Source organism: Aquarana catesbeiana, linkage group LG08 (genome assembly GCF_042186555.1).
Source record: "Aquarana catesbeiana isolate 2022-GZ linkage group LG08, ASM4218655v1, whole genome shotgun sequence".
In the NCBI taxonomy this organism is placed as follows: domain Eukaryota; kingdom Metazoa; phylum Chordata; class Amphibia; order Anura; family Ranidae; genus Aquarana; species Aquarana catesbeiana.
In genome coordinates this window covers 286484406-286500287 of record NC_133331.1, presented here as the reverse complement: position 1 = coordinate 286500287, position 15882 = coordinate 286484406, and the positions used below count along the sequence as shown (strand labels likewise).

At 42.6% G+C, this 15882-nt stretch overlaps 1 protein-coding gene across 4 annotated transcripts in view; it reads left to right on the top strand.

Annotated features, from left to right (window-relative positions):
- Window positions 1-15882, top strand: part of LOC141106563 (NACHT, LRR and PYD domains-containing protein 3-like) — a 92366-nt gene that overhangs the window by 15401 nt on the left and 61083 nt on the right. For 3 of the 4 annotated variants that reach the window (XM_073597433.1, XM_073597430.1, XM_073597429.1), the window contains exons 3-5: window positions 3714-3998; window positions 4238-4276; window positions 6258-8016. In XM_073597433.1, the coding sequence (XP_073453534.1) occupies window positions 3714-3998; window positions 4238-4276; window positions 6258-8016 (2083 nt within the window). The remainder of the gene's footprint in view (window positions 1-3713; window positions 3999-4237; window positions 4277-6257; window positions 8017-15882) is intronic. The other variant, XM_073597431.1, reaches the window with a different exon arrangement.

Genomic DNA, 15882 nt, shown 5'->3' with positions numbered 1-15882 from the left:
TAGTAGTCAGTACAGTGTAGTGGACAGTGTAGTGTAGTGGACAATGTAGTATAGTGGTCAGTATAGTGTAGTGGACAGTGTAGTGTAGTGTAGTGGACAGTGTAGTGTAGTGGACAGTGTAGTGTAGTGGACAGTGTAGTATTGTGATCAGTACAGTGTAGTGGACAGTGTAGTGTAGCGGACAGTGTAGTGGTCAGTACAGTGTACTGTAGTGGACAGTGCAGTTTTGTGGTCAGTGTAGTATTGTGGTCAGTGTAGTATAGTGGTCAGTATAGTGTAGTGGTCAGTGTAGTATAGTGGACAGTGTAGTATAGTGGTCAGTGTAGTGTAGTGGACAGTGTAGTATAGTGGTCAGTACAGTGTAGTGGACAGTGTAGTATAGTGGTCAGTACAGTGTAGTGGACAGTGTAGTGTAGTGGACAGTGTAGTATTGTGGTCAGTATAGTGTAGTGTACAGTGTAGTGTAGTGGACAGTGTAGTGTAGTGGTCAATAAAGTGTAGTGGTCAGTATAGTGTAGTGGACAGTGTAGTGTAGTGGTCAGTATAGTGTAGTGGACAGTGTAGTGTAGTGGTCAGTGTAGTGTAGTGGTCAGTGTAGTGTAGTGGACAGTGTAGTGGACAGTGTAGTGTAGTGGACAGTGTAGTATTGTGGTCAGTATAGTGTAGGGACAGTGTAGTGGTCAGTATAGTGTAGTGGTCAGTGTAGTGTAGTGGACAGTGTAGTATTGTGGTCAGTATAGTGTAGTGGACAGTGTAGTGGTCAGTATAGTGTAGTGGTCAGTGTAGTGTAGTGGACAGTGTAGTGTAGTGGACAGTGTAGTATAGTGGTCAGTACAGTGTAGTGGACAGTGTAGTGTAGTGGACAGTGTAGTATAGTGGTCAGTGTAGTATTGTGGTCAGTATATTGTAGTGGACAGTGTAGTGTAGTGGACAGTGTAGTATAGTGGTCAGTACAGTGTAGTGGACAGTTTAGTATAGTGGTCAGTACAGTGTAGTGGACAGTGTAGTATAGTGGTCAGTACAGTGTAGTGGACAGTTTAGTATAGTGGTCAGTACAGTGTAGTGGACAGTGTAGTATAGTGGTCAGTACAGTGTAGTGTAGTATTGTGGTCAGTACAGTGTAGTGGACAGTGTAGTATAGTGGTCAGTACAGTGTAGTGGACAGTGTAGTGTAGTGGTCAGTGTAGTATTGTGGTCAGTATAGTGTAGTGGACAGTGTAGTATTGTGGTCAGTATAATGTAGTGGACAGTGTAGTGTAGTGGACAGTGTAGTATTGTAGTCTGTATAGTGTAGTGGACAGTGTAGTGTAGTGGTCAGTATAATGTAGGGGACAGTGTAGTGTAGTGGTCAGTGTAGTGTAGTGGTCAATGTAGTGGACAGTGTAGTATTGTGGTCTGTATAGTGTAGTGGTCAGTATAGTGGTCAGTGTAGTGTAGTGGTCAGTGTAGTATAGTGGTCAGTGTAGTGTAGTGGTCAGTATAGTGTATAGTGTAGTGGTCAGTGTAGTGTAGTGGACAGTGTAGTGTAGTGGTCAATGTAGTGTAGTGGACAGTGTAGTGTAGTATTGTAGTCTGCATAGTGTAGTGGTCAGTGTAGTGTAGTGGTCAGTGTAGTATTGTGGTCTGTATAGTGTAGTGGTCAGTATAGTGTAGTGGTCAGTGTAGTATTGTAGTCAGTATAGTGTAGTGGTCAGTGTAGTGTAGTGGACAGCGTAGGAATGTGGTTAGTATAGTGTAGTGGTTAGTATAATGTAGTGGTCAGTGTAGTATAGTGGACAGTGTAGTGGTCAGTGTAGTATAGTGGTCTGTATAGTGTAGTGGTCAGTATAGTGGTCAGTGTAGTGTAGTAGACAGTGTAGTATAGTGGTCAGTGTAGTGTAGTGGACAATATAGTGGTCTGTGTAGTGTAGTGGTCAGTATAGTGGACAGTATAGTGTAGTGGTCAGTATAGTGGACAGTATAGTGGTTAGTGTAGTGGTCAGTGTAGTATAGTGGTCAGTGTAGTGTAGTGGACAGTTTAATAGTCACTGTAGTGTAGTTCTCAGTGTAGTATAGTGGTCAGTATAGTATAGTGTAGTTCTCAGTGTAGTTCTCAGTGTAGTGGTCAGTATAGTGGACAGTATAGTGGTCAGTATAGTGGACAGTATAGTGGTCAGTGTAGTTCTTGGTGTAGTGGACAGTATAGTGTAGTGGTCAGTGTAGTGGACAGTATAGTGGTCAGTGTAGTTCTTAGTGTACTGGACAGTATAGTTTAGTGGTCAGTGTAGTGGACAGTATAGTGGTCAGTGTAGTGTAGTGGTCAGTATAGTGTAGTGGTCAGTGTAGTGGTCAGTGTAGTGTGTAGTGGTCAGTATAGGAATCAGGTAGGTCAGTACTATTGTATTTGAAGGGACTCGGGGAGTGATAAAAGTCCGCAGGTTAGGGGGGGGCGCAAATTACTTGCCTTGCCCCGGGTGCTGACAACCCACGCTACGCCACTGGAGTCACGCCCCCTCCCGCACTCCCCCGCTGTCTCCTGGGAAAGACACAGGTCCCAGGAGATAGCGGGGACCATTGAGAAAGCGCAGCGCGACTCACGCATGCGCAGTAGGGAATCGGGAAGTGAAGCCGCAACACTTCACTTCCTGATTCCCTCACTGAGAATGGCGGCGGCAGCACCCGAGGATCGAGGGACGGTTCGGTCTCGGGTGCCGACATCGCTGGACCCCGGGACAGAGGAGTGACCTTATTTTAAAAGTCAGCAGCTGCAGTATTTGCAGCTGCTGACATCTAAAAAATTTTTTTTTGCGGGACTCCCGCTTTAATCCCGACAGCACTCCCTCCTGGTTAACCCCATTCACTGCCAGTCACATTTACACAGTAATCAATGTATTTTTAATCGCACTGATCGCTGTATAAACGTGAATGGTCCCAAAATAGCGCCAAAAGTGTCCGATCTGTCCGCCATAATGTCGCAGTCATGATAAAAATCACAGCCATTACTAGTAAAGAAAAAATTATTAATAAAAATGCCATAAAACTATCCCCTATTTTGTAGACATATAACTTTTGCGCAAACCAATCAATAAACGCTTATTGTGATTTTTTTTACCAAAAATATGTAGAAGAATATGTATCAACCTAAACTGAAGAAAAAAAAAGTTTTTTTATATATTTTTTGGGGATATTTATTATAGCAAAAAGTAAAAAATAATGCGTTTTTTTCAAAATTTATGCTCTTTTTTTATTTATAGCGCAAAAAATAAAAACCGCAGAGGTAATTAAATACCACTAAAAGAAAGCTCTATTTGTGGGAAAAAAAGGACATTAATTTTGTTTGGGAGCCACGTTGCATGGCTGCGTAATTGTCAGTTAAAGCGACGCAGTGCCAAATCACAAAAAGTGCTCTGGTCTTTTGCCAGTCAAATGGTCTGGGGCTGAAGTGGTAAAATACAACAACATACAAGTGGTACCATGCTATATTTTTGAGCTTGCAGACAAATTTTATCTGTCTGTCTGAGAGAGAAGAATTCCTTAAAAATGTACAGACCAATTTCCTAATTATCTAATATCTTGATATTTATTTATTTGGATCTGCAAAACCTGTAGTGTTTCCACTCCCCCCTTTCATACGTTCTTTATTGAACAATTAACAGTCAGAATAGAACTATGCTAGTGAATTTCATGACTTCAAGTTGGCCTGAATTTTTTCGTGTTGGGATATCATTTTACAGGACTGATGAATTGGCAAACCCCCGGAGATCTCATCATATATTCTCTGGAAGACCTGGAAGAAAGTGACTTCAAGAGATTTAAGAATAAATTGTCTGATTTCTCTTATGGAAATAAACCTCCCATTCCCAAAGGAAAACTGGAAAATGCAGATTGGATCACCACAAAGGATCTCCTGATAGACACATATGGAAAGGAGGGAGCTCTGGATGTCGTGGTTAAAGTCTTGACCCTGATCAGTCTGCTGGGACCCGCAAATGACCTCCAGAAAAGGAGAGCAGAAATAGGTGAGTCCCTGTCTATAACGACAATTTCATAAAAACACTCACTAATAATTACCAGTATGAGGAGGATGCAGAGAACTTTTCTGAAATTAAATTAAAAGGTCCATTAACCTGAAGAACAAACTGAGGTACATAAAATTTCTGGGAGGTTACCAGACCTGAGATCTGATCCTAAGCAAAGACATTTTTCTACATGCAGCCATTTATCTGTACCGTAATCTTATAAAATGTGTTTTTTGCAGCTCAGTTGGGGACACTCATGACCAGCAACAGATTAACAGGTCAGTAAAATGTCCACTTAAAAAAAGTTTTTCCAAGATTATTCTACTACACCACATTTTCATATTAAAGACTCAAATTTTAGCTTTAATCATGTATTTTTTATGAGTATGTGTAATAAAGTTATATGAATTTTAATGCCATCTCTGGTTTTAGTTGGGACAGTGAATTCTTTTTTTTAATATTTCTTTGTTTTTATTATATATAACAGTCCATTCTTGATTTGAACTGTACACAGTTTATTTATATATCAACCAACTAATATGCTTCATTTGTGTTCAATGGTGTAGAATCAGGGGTTGCAGGGGTCACAACGGCTGCCCCACCCATGTTTCAGGGGACTTGTGCAGCTTCCTTGTCACATTTGTTTTTGCAAGGGAAGCAATTATAGGATCCGATCCCCCATATGGCCCAGTCTGAAGCAGCTGAAAGCCTGCTTCTCCTCCTCTCCCCCCGCTGCTTTTAGCTACTGTATAGAGAACCATACAGGGGATTGATTCCTGTAAATGCCTCCCCCGCCAAACCAATCACCCTCTCTCTGCTCCATTCTCTTCCCCTTGCTGCCTGTCACCCCTCTCCCCATGTGCCCCCCTCAGAGCTGCCAGCTTCCCTTCTCTTCTCTCCAACCAGCAGCTGCAGGCACATAGGGGGGTGCTTCAGGGTGGAGAAAGGGGGAATGGGCTGGCTAATATGTCATTTACCAGCCCCTTCCTTTTCCGAAAGAACACAGTGAGTGATTGGTACTGATCACTTACTGGGGTTGACTTGATTTACTAAACGCAAAAAGACTGAGCACTTTGCAAAGTGCAGCTGATCCAGAGCTTAGTGAATGAGCAGAAGCTCTGCTGACTTCCATCATCTAATCATGTGCAGGCAAAAATGCTGTTTTTTTATTTTCCTCGCACATGATTGGGTACTCTTTGCAAAGTGAAGCCTTACTTCTTTTACTAAACTCTGGAGCAACTGCACTTGCAGAGGGCAACTGCACTTTGCAAAGTGCACAGTCTATTTGCCTTCAGTAAATCAACCCCATGGTGTTCATTCATAACTGAAGCATAAAAACCTACATTTTCTATGCTTCCGTTTATGGATGAACAGGAATACTGTGCAGAGCTCTTCCTGTTCATACATTCTGTACAGCCGAGGCTGCAGAGGAAGTGACTGGGGAATCTTTCCTTAGTCTCTTTCTCTATCTCAAAAGCGAGACTTCAGGCATGTCTTTTGACCCCTGATATTTCACCAAAACCCCCCAAAAGGCATTGTGAAAAAAATGTAATGGCTTATTCACACAGTTTCTCTCACTTGTTCAGTGTGAATGAGCATTTTTTCTTCTCACAGGCAGAAGGATGCATTTATGACAGAAGAGACCAACAGAGTCTCTTCTGTCATAAATACCCTGCCTGTCAGAGGATCTTAAATACATAGAGTTTACTTCATCTTGGATGCACATTGTCTGTGTCTGGGGCCATATACATGCATCCACACATCTGTCAAATCAGGACCTGCGGCTGTGTTCGTAGAGTTGCTGCATCCCCATAGCATAATATAGGCTGCCTGCACACAGCTTCAGAAAAATATAACAAAATTCAGGTTCCTACTGTACAAGCCACAGCACCCATGTGAATGAGTCTCAAGACCTCCTTCACTCACAGAGCTTTTTTTATTAGCTCAATACAATTTTATCTTTTAGATTTAGCAGGAATTTTGTAAGTTATATTGTGTTTGTGTCCGCTAATAATGATTTTATTGTAAACAAATAGATGTACATAAAGATCTGAAATAACTCTTTAGCCACTTGGAGTATCTTTGCGTGAGGTGAAACCAGCGGGTTGTAGGGGGGGCTCCAGGTAAATTTTTGCATCGGGGCCCACAAGCTTAAAGTTACGCCTCTGTTTGGTTTAACCAATTTTTTACATGTTTTCTTAATGTAATTTCATGTCCATCTGAGTGATAGAAGATTTTTCTTCCTCTCATGTCATGTAGAGTGTAAAAGGGAATACATGGACTCAATGAAGGAGGATTTTCAGCGGGTTAAAGAACATAACGCTCGTAGAGGGGAGACTGTTAGCTTACAAAATACATACACCAATTTACAACTAATAAAGGGACCCCAGATCATGGAAGAAGAGATGCATGAAATATTAAATTCAGGCAAAAGACATCTACAGAACTTGAAGAAAGAATCTGATAAATATTCCCAGACGACAATTGAGACACTGTTTGATCCAGATAAAGATGGTTTCACCCCCAAGATTGTGGTGCTACAAGGACCTGCTGGGATTGGAAAAACTATGACCTCCAGGAAGATAATGCTGGACTGGGCCTCAGGGAATCTTTACCAAGACAAGTTTAACTTTGTGTTTCATCTGAGCTGCAGAGAACTCAACACCATCACTGGACCCATAAGCCTTGTGGGTCTCTTATCCAGAACCTGCAAACTGAGTTCAGATGACCTGGTGTCTATTCTGAAGGATCCTGCTAATCACAGAAAACTTCTCTTTATGGTTGATGGTTTTGATGAATTGAGGTGGACTCTGGAAAAGAAATCTGAGGTTTGCCATGACATTTTTGAAGAAACACATAAAGAATTACTTCTCCAGAGATTGTTTAGGAAACAGATTCTGAAGCAGTCTTCTCTGATCATCACCACAAGGCCACTGGCCCTGGAGAAACTTTACTCATTTGTTGATAAATCACGTGATGTTGAAGTCATGGGATTTACAAAGGAAGATTGTGGGGAATATTTTCACAACTTCTTTAAAAATAAAATTGATGCTGACAAGGCTCTCAGTCTTGTAAAAGACAATGATGTTCTGTACACAATGTGTGCTGTCCCCATTGTATGTTGGATTTTGTGCACTGTATTGAAACCACAAATAGAACAAGACTTGGGCTTATTGCAGTCTAAAACAGCCACCTCTATATATCTCCTGTATTTAAAGGGTCTAATAAAGCACCATTGTAGGGAGCAGCCAGCAAACACCTGCCTAAAGAAACTGTGTGCTCTGGCCAAGGAGGGAATTTTGAACCAGAAAATTTTGTTTGAGATGGAAGATCTAAATAGACATGGACTTTCTCTGTCTGAGGTTGAGTCTGTATTTCTGAATGAAAACCTCTTTCGCCTGGACATCGACACCCAAACCTGCTACAGCTTCATCCATCTGAGTGTACAGGAGTTCCTTGCTGCTCTCTATTATGTGCTGGATGATGGTTCTGGAAATGAAGAAGGGACCACTGGATTGGGAGAGGGAACTTCCATTCCAGAGATCTGTAAAGGAGATTCACTCTCAGCAATGTGTAAAGAACACCCACATTTAACATTAGCTGTGCGATTCTTGTTCGGGCTGCTCAATGAAAAGGAAGTTAAAATATTTTCTGAGAGCACAGGCATCAACATTTCCCTCCCAGCCAGACAAGCAATGGAGGAATGGCTTATGGGAAAATGTCTCTATAAAGACTCACATACAGGAAACACCTCGGCAACCTATTATATTGAAGACATTTTATGTCTGTATGAGACTCAGGACAAGGACTTCATCAGGAGAATCATCTCTTATTCTTCACATTTAAAATTGAGAGATGAAAAAAAGGGTTTGATGAGAAAAAAAAATTGGTCTAAACAGCTGTGCTATTGCTTGATGACTTGTGAAAATCTCCAGGCGCTCTCTTTCAAATACCTTGCATTGGAACCCAAATACCTGCGAATGTTATCCTCATTATTACACGGATGTCAAGAGCTCAGGTAAGGCAGTGGTGAAGATATGTAAATTACTGAAATCCAAAAGATTTTACATTTTCAGTTCCAGTTTTTAATTATTCTGATTTTATTGAATTTTTTGGGAGAAAGAATGTACAATTCACTAAATAACAAAGAGTAGTCACTTATATAAAAACACAGTAAAGAAAACATCTTGTCTTATAGCAGTGACAAGCATACATAACCTATGTTCATGAGTAGGGATGAGCTTCGAGTTCGAGTCGAACTCATGTTCGACTCGAACATTGGCTGTTCGCAAGTTCGCCGAACAGCGAACAATTTGGGGTGTTCGCGGCAAATTCGAATGCCGCGGAACACCCTTTAAAAGTCTATGGGAGAAATCAAAAGTGCTAATTTTAAAGGCTAATATGCAAGTTATTGTCATAAAAAGTGTTTGGGGACCCAGGTCCTGCCCCAGGGGACATGGATCAATGCAAAAAAAAGTTTTAAAAACGGCCGTTTTTTCAGGAGCAGTGATTTTAATAATGCTTAAAGTCAAACAATAAAAGTGTAATATCCCTTTAAATTTCGTACCTGGGGGGTGTCTATAGTATGCCTGTAAAGGGGCGCATGTTTCCTGTGTTTAGAACAGTCTGACAGCAAAATGACATTTTGAAGGAAAAAACTCATTTAAAACTACCCGCGGCTATTGCATTGCCGACAATACACATAGAAGTTCATTGATAAAAACGGCATGGGAATTCCCCAAAGGGGAACCCCGAACCAAAATTAAAAAAAAAAAAATGACGTGGGAGTCCCCCTAAATTCCATACCAGGCCCTTCAGGTCTGGTATGGATATTAAGGGGAACCCCGGCCAAAATTTAAAAAAAAAAAATGACGTGGGGTTCCCCCTAAATTCCATACCAGACCCTTCAGGTCTGGTATGGATTTTAAGGGGAACCCCGCGCCAAAAAAAAAAATACGGTGTGGGGTCCCCCCAAAAATCCATACCAGACCCTTATCCGAGCACGCAACCTGGCAGGCCGCAGGAAAAGAGGGGGGGACGAGAGTGTGCCCCCCCCTCCTGAACCGTACCAGGCCACATGCCCTCAACATTGGTAGGGTGCTTTGGGGTAGCCCCCCAAAACACCTTGTCCCCATGTTGATGAGGACAAGGGCCTCATCCCCACAACCCTGGCCGGTGGTTGTGGGGGTCTGCGGGCGGGGGGCTTATCGGAATCTGGAAGCCCCCTTTAACAAGGGGACCCCCAGATCCCGCCCCCCCCCTGTGTGAAATGGTAAGGGGGTACAAAAGTACCCCTACCATTTCACTAAAAAACTGTCAAAAATGTTAAAAATGACAAGAGACAGTTTTTGACAATTCCTTTATTTAAATACTTCTTCTTTCTTCTATCTTCCTTCATCTTCTGGTTCTTCTGGTTCTTCTGGCTCTTCTGGTTCTTCCTCCGGCGTTCTCGTCCAGCATCTCCTCCGCGGTGTCTTCTATCTTCTTCTCCTCGGGCCGCTCCGCACCCATGGCATGGGGGAGGCTCCCGCTCTTCTCTTCTTCTTCATCTTCTTCTCTTCTTCTTTTCTTCTCTTCTTCATTTTCTTCTCCGGGCCGCTCCTCACACATGCTAGCATGGCGGGAGGCTCCCGCTGTGTGACGGCGCTCCTCGTCTGACAGTTCTTAAATAACGGGGGGCGGGGCCACCCGGTGACCCCGCCCCCCTCTGACGCACGGTGACTTGACGGGACTTCCCTGTGATGTCACGGGGAATGCCACAGGGAAGTCCCATCATGTCCCGTGCGTCAGAGGGGGGCGGGGTCACCGGGTGGCCCCGCCCCCCGTTATTTAAGAACTGTCAGACGAGGAGCGCCGTCACACAGCCGGAGCCTCCCTTCATGCCAGCATGGATGCGGAGCGGCCCGGAGAAGAAAATGAAGAAGAGAAGAAGAGAAGAAGATGAAGAAGAAGAGAAGAGCGGGAGCCTCCCCCCATGCCATGGGTGCGGAGCGGCCCAAGGAGAAGAAGATAGAAGACGCCGCGGAGGAGATGCTGGACGAAAACGCCGGAGGAAGAACCAGAAGAGCCAGAAGAACCAGAAGATGAAGGAAGATAGAAGAAAGAAGAAGTATTTAAATAAAGGAATTGTCAAAAACTGTCTCTTGTCATTTTTAACATTTTTGACAGTTTTTTAGTGAAATGGTAGGGGTACTTTTGTACCCCCTTACTATTTCACACAGGGGGGGGCCGGGATCTGGGGGTCCCCTTGTTAAAGGGGGCTTCCAGATTCCGATAAGCCCCCCGCCCGCAGACCCCCACAACCACTGGCCAAGGTTGTGGGGATGAGGCCCTTGTCCTCATCAACATGGGGACAAGGTGTTTTGGGGGCTACCCCAAAGCACCCTCCCAATGTTGAGGGCATGTGGCCTGGTACGGTTCAGGAGGGGGGGGGCGCACTCTCGTCCCCCCTCTTTTCCTGCGGCCTGCCAGGTTGCGTGCTCGGATAAGGGTCTGGTATGGATTTTTGGGGGGACCCCACGCAGTTTTTTTTTTTTTTGGCGCGGGGTTCCCCTTAAAATCTATACCAGACCTGAAGGGTCTGGTATGGAATTTAGGGGGAACCCCACGTCATTTTTTTTTTTAAATTTTGGCCGGGGTTCCCCTTAATATCCATACCAGACCTGAAGGGCCTGGTATGGAATTTAGGGGGACTCCCACGTCATTTTTTTTTAAAATTTTGGTTCGGGGTTCCCCTTTGGGGAATTCCCATGCCGTTTTTATCAATGAACTTCTATGTGTATTGTCGGCAATGCAAAAGCCGCGGGTAGTTTTAAATGAGTTTTTTCCTTCAAAATGTCATTTTGCTGTCAGACTGTTCTAAACACAGGAAACATGCGCCCCTTTACAGGCATACTATAGACACCCCCAGGTACGAAATTTAAAGGGATATTACACTTTTATTGTTTGACTTTAAGCATTATTAAAATCACTGCTCCTGAAAAAACGGCCGTTTTTAAAACTTTTTTTTGCATTGATCCATGTCCCCTGGGGCAGGACCCAGGTCCCCAAACACTTTTTATGACAATAACTTGCATATTAGCCTTTAAAATTAGCACTTTTGATTATTCATGTTCGTGTCCCATAGACTTTAACGGTGTTCGTGTGTTCGAACGAACTTTTTTCCTGTTCGCATGTTCTGGTGCGAACCGAACAGGGGGGTGTTCGGCTCATCCCTATTCATGAGGTTTCCTGAGATATTTAGAAATACTGTGCTGTGCAAATGTTATAGGCAGGTGTAAAGAAATACTGTAAAGTAAGAATGCTTTTAAAAATATATATCTTAATTGTTTATTTTTATCAATTTACCAAATGCAAAGTGAGAGAACAGAAGAAAAATCAAAATCAAATCAATATTTGGTGTGACTACCCTTTGACCTCAAACCAGCATCAATTCTTCAAGGTCCCCACAGTGCTTGTGCACACAGTTTTTGAAGGACCTCGTCAGGTAGGTTCTTCCAAACATCTTGAAGAACTAACCACAGATCTGTGGATGTAGGCTACCTGAAGGCTCCATTCACACTAATGCGTTTTTTGATGCATTTTGCAGAAATGCATGGGAATTTTTTAACATGGGTTCCTATGGAACATGTTCACATCAATGCCTTTTTATACCTCTGCATTTTTGGAAAGCGTCAGGGACTTTTTTTCATGCAAAATGCAGCATTTTGCATGTAATAGAATTCAATGGACCAGCATCAAAAATGCAAGTGCAGTGTTTTTGCAGCATTTTTACAGCGTTTTTGCTGCGTTTTGCGTTTTTTTAGACTGTATACAATCTAAAAAAAAACTGTAAAAAAAACCCCAAAAAACGGAAAACGCTGCAAAAACGCTGTAAAAACGCTGTTCAAAAACACAGCAAGCACTACAAAAAACACTGCAGAAATGCTCAAAAGCAACATGCATAAATGTGAATCAAGCCTAAGGCTCGATTCACATCTATGCATGTTGCTTTTGAGCATTTCTGCAGTGTTCTTTGTGATGCCTGCCACGTTTTTTAGCAGCATTTTTGCAGCGTTTTTACAGCGTTTTTGCGGCATTTTTGCCATGTTTTGCTGTGTACAGTCTAAAAAAACCCGCCAAAAATGCAAAACGCGTCAAAAACACAGCAAAAATGCTGTTAAAACGCTTCAAAAAACGCTGCACTTGCGTTTTTGATGCTGGTCCATTGAATTCTATTACATGCAAAATGCTGCATTTTGCATGAAAAAAAGTCCCTGACGCTTGCCAAAAACGCAGAGGTACAAAAAGGCATTGATGTGAACATGTTCCATAGGAACCCATGTTAAAAAATTCCCATGCATTGCTGCAAAATGCATCAAAAAACACGCTAGTGTGAATGGAGCCTTAGGTCTGATTCATACCTATGCAGGTTGCAGTTTGCATATTCCAGGTGCATTTTGTGTTTTTCAATACTTTTTTGATCCATTGAAGTCTTGGAACCAACAAAACAGAAAAAAGTCCCTGGCCCGTCCCATAAAATGCACAGATGTGAACGTGACCCATAGGAAACAAAGGTAAATGGACTGTAGTGTGTTTCTGCAAAACTGAAAATGTACTAAAAATGCATAGGTGTGAAGCAGGCCTAAGGCTCGATTCACATCTATGCATATTGCTTTTGAGCGTTTTTGGATTTTTTTTGTGATGCTTGCCACGTTTTTGAGCAGCGTTTTTGTAGCGTTTTTACAGCGTTTCTGTGGCGTTTTTGCCGCGTTTTGCTTTTTTTTTTACATTTATTTTAGACTGTATACAGTCTAAAAAAAAAAAAAAAAAACCCCGCCAAAAACACTGCAAAAACGGTGCACTTGCATTTTTGATGCTGGTCCATTGAATTCTATTACATGCAAAACGCTGCATTTTGCATGAAAAAAAAGTCCCTGACCCTTTCCAAAAATGCTGAGGTACAAAAAGGCATTGATGTGAACATGTTCCATAGGAACCCATGTTAAAAATTTCCCTGCATTTCTGCAAAATGCAAATTGCATCAAAAAACGCGCTAGTGTGAATGGAGCCTAAAAGTGGAAGTCCATGCAAAAACAAAAATCCCTACATCTACACACACTACAACCGATCTAACACTAACCTCTCTATCCCTGTAAAGAAAAAACGAGTATACATACCTTTTTGGAAGCTGATCTGACCCGCTCTGACACGATCTCCAGTGACAGAAGCTCTGCAGAAGACACAGCCAACAACCGCAGTGAAATGTATGAGAAGTGACGTCACCCATAGACTTACTATGGGGCTTCCGTTGTCTTCCGTTTCCACTGCACCCGCCTCCACAGGGAAGCCACGGCTGAACAGCTCAGTGTGGGATCCGGTCGGAGCGGGTCAGATTGGCTTCCAAAAAGGTACTGTATGTATACTCGTTTTTTCTTTACAGAGATAGAGAGGTTAGTGTTAGATCGGTGTTGTGTATAAATGTAGGGATTTTAGTTTTTGCATGGACTTCCACTTTAATCCTTCTGTCTCTTCATGTCATCCCAGGCAGACTCCATGATGTTCAGGGCTCTGTGGGGGCCAAACCATCACTTTCAGGACTCCTTCTTTACACTGAAGATAGTTCCTAATGACATTGGCTGTATGTTTGGGGTTGTTGTCCTGCTACAGAATAAAGTTGGGGCCAATCTCCTCCCTGATGGTATGATAGATAAGTTACTGCCTGTATTTCTCATCATTGAAGACACCATTGATCAGGCAGCGTTGAGGACTGTAGATGCAGTTGGTTGGCCAAATAAACATAATGCAGCAGATGAAATACACATCATGCTTACTTCCCTTCAACATCGGAAGATGCCTAGCAGTGCCATCAGCACAGAACTGGTGAAAACCAGTAGAACCCAGGTATATTCATCAACTGTCCAGAGAAGTCTGGCCAGAAATGGTCTTCATGGAAAAATTGCAGCCAAAAAGTCATACCTCTGACATGGAAACAAGGCTGAGCGACTCAATTATACACAAAAATATAGGAGCTGGAGTGCAGAAAAATGGCAGCAGGTGCTCTGACCCCAAATATATTCTGCAGCAGGACAACAACCCAAAACATACAGCCAATGTCAATAACAACTATTTTTGGGGAGAAGAACAAGGAGTCCTGGAAGTGATGGTTTGGCCCCCACAGAGCCCTGATCTCAACATCATGGTCTCTGTCTGGGATTATATGAAGAGACAGAAGGATTTGAGGCAGCCAACATCCACAGAAGATCTGTGGTTAGTTCTCCAAGATGTTTGGAAAAACCTATCTGCTGAGTTCCTACAAAAGCTGTATGCAAGTGTACCTAGAGGAATTGATGCTGGTTTGAAGGCAAAGGGAGGTCACACCTAATATTGATTTGATTTGATTTGGATTTCGCTTTCTGTTCATTTACTTTCTATTTTGGTAATTGATAAAAATATTAACACTTCTATTTTTTAAAGCATTTTTCATTTACAGCATTTTTTCACAACTGCCTATAACTTTACACAGTAATGTACAGAAGTTTTGATAATGACACAAATATTAATTTTCATAAAGTCTGCTGCCTCAGTTTTTATGATGACAATTTGCATATACTCCAGAATGTTATGAAGAGCGATCGGAAGATTTGCAATTGATTGCAGAGTCCCTTTTTGCCATAAAAATGAATTTAATCCCATAAAAAAAATTCCACTGCATTTGTGAAGAAGGCTTCAGGGCGCCCAAGAAAGTCCAGCAAGCGCCAGGACCTTCTCCTACAGTTGATTCAGCTGAGGGATCGGGGCACCACCAGTGCAGAACTTGCTCAGGAATGGCAGCAGGCAGGTGTGAGGACATCTGCATGCACAGTGAGGTGAAGACATTTGGAGGATGGCCTGGTGTCAAGAAGGACAGCAAAGAAGCCACTTCTCTCCAGGAGAAACATCAGGGACAGACTGATATTCTGCAAAAGGTACAGGGATTGGACAGCTGAAGACTGGGGTAAAGTTATTTTCTCAGATCAATCCCCTTTCCGATTGTTTGGGGCATCTGGAAAAAACCTTGTCCAGAGAAGAAAAGATGAGGGCTACCATCAGTCCTGTGTCATCCCAACAGTAAAGCATCCTGAGACCATTCATGTGTGGGGTTTTCTTCTCAGCCAAGGGAGGGGATCATTCACAATTTTGCCTAAGAACACAGCTATGAATAAAGAATGGTACAAAAACATCCTCCGAGGGCAACTTCTCCCAACCATCCAAGAACAGTTTGGTGGGGAACAATGCCTTTTCCAGCATGATGAAGCATCTTGCCATAAGGCAAAAGTGATAACTAAGTGGCTTGAGAACAAAACTTCCAAATTTTAGGTCCATGGCCAGGAAACTCTCCAGACCTTAATCCCATTGAGAACTTCTGGTCAATCCTCAAGAGGCGGGTGAACAAAAAAAAACACAAATTCTGACAAACTCCAAGCATTGATTATGGAAGAATGGGCTGCCATCAGTCAGGATGTGACCCAGAAGTTGATTGACAGCATGCCGGGGAAAATTGCAGAGGTCTTGGAAAATAAAGGGTCAACACTGCAAATATTGACTCTTTATATAAACCTAATGTAATTGTCAATAAAGCCTTTGACACTTATTAAGCAGCAGACTTTGTGAAAATTATTATTTGTGTCATTCTCAAAACTTTTGGCCACGGCTGTATATCCCGCTTCAGCTCTGGAAGGTTTACCCCCTTCACAGACATTTTTTACGATACGGCACTGCGTTACTTTGACTGACAATTGGGCGGTCGTGCGATGCTGTACCCAAATAAAATTGATGTCCTTTTTCCCACAAATAGAGCTTTCTTTTGGTGGTATTTGATCAACTCTGCGGTTTTTATTTTTGAGCTATAAACAAAAACAATACT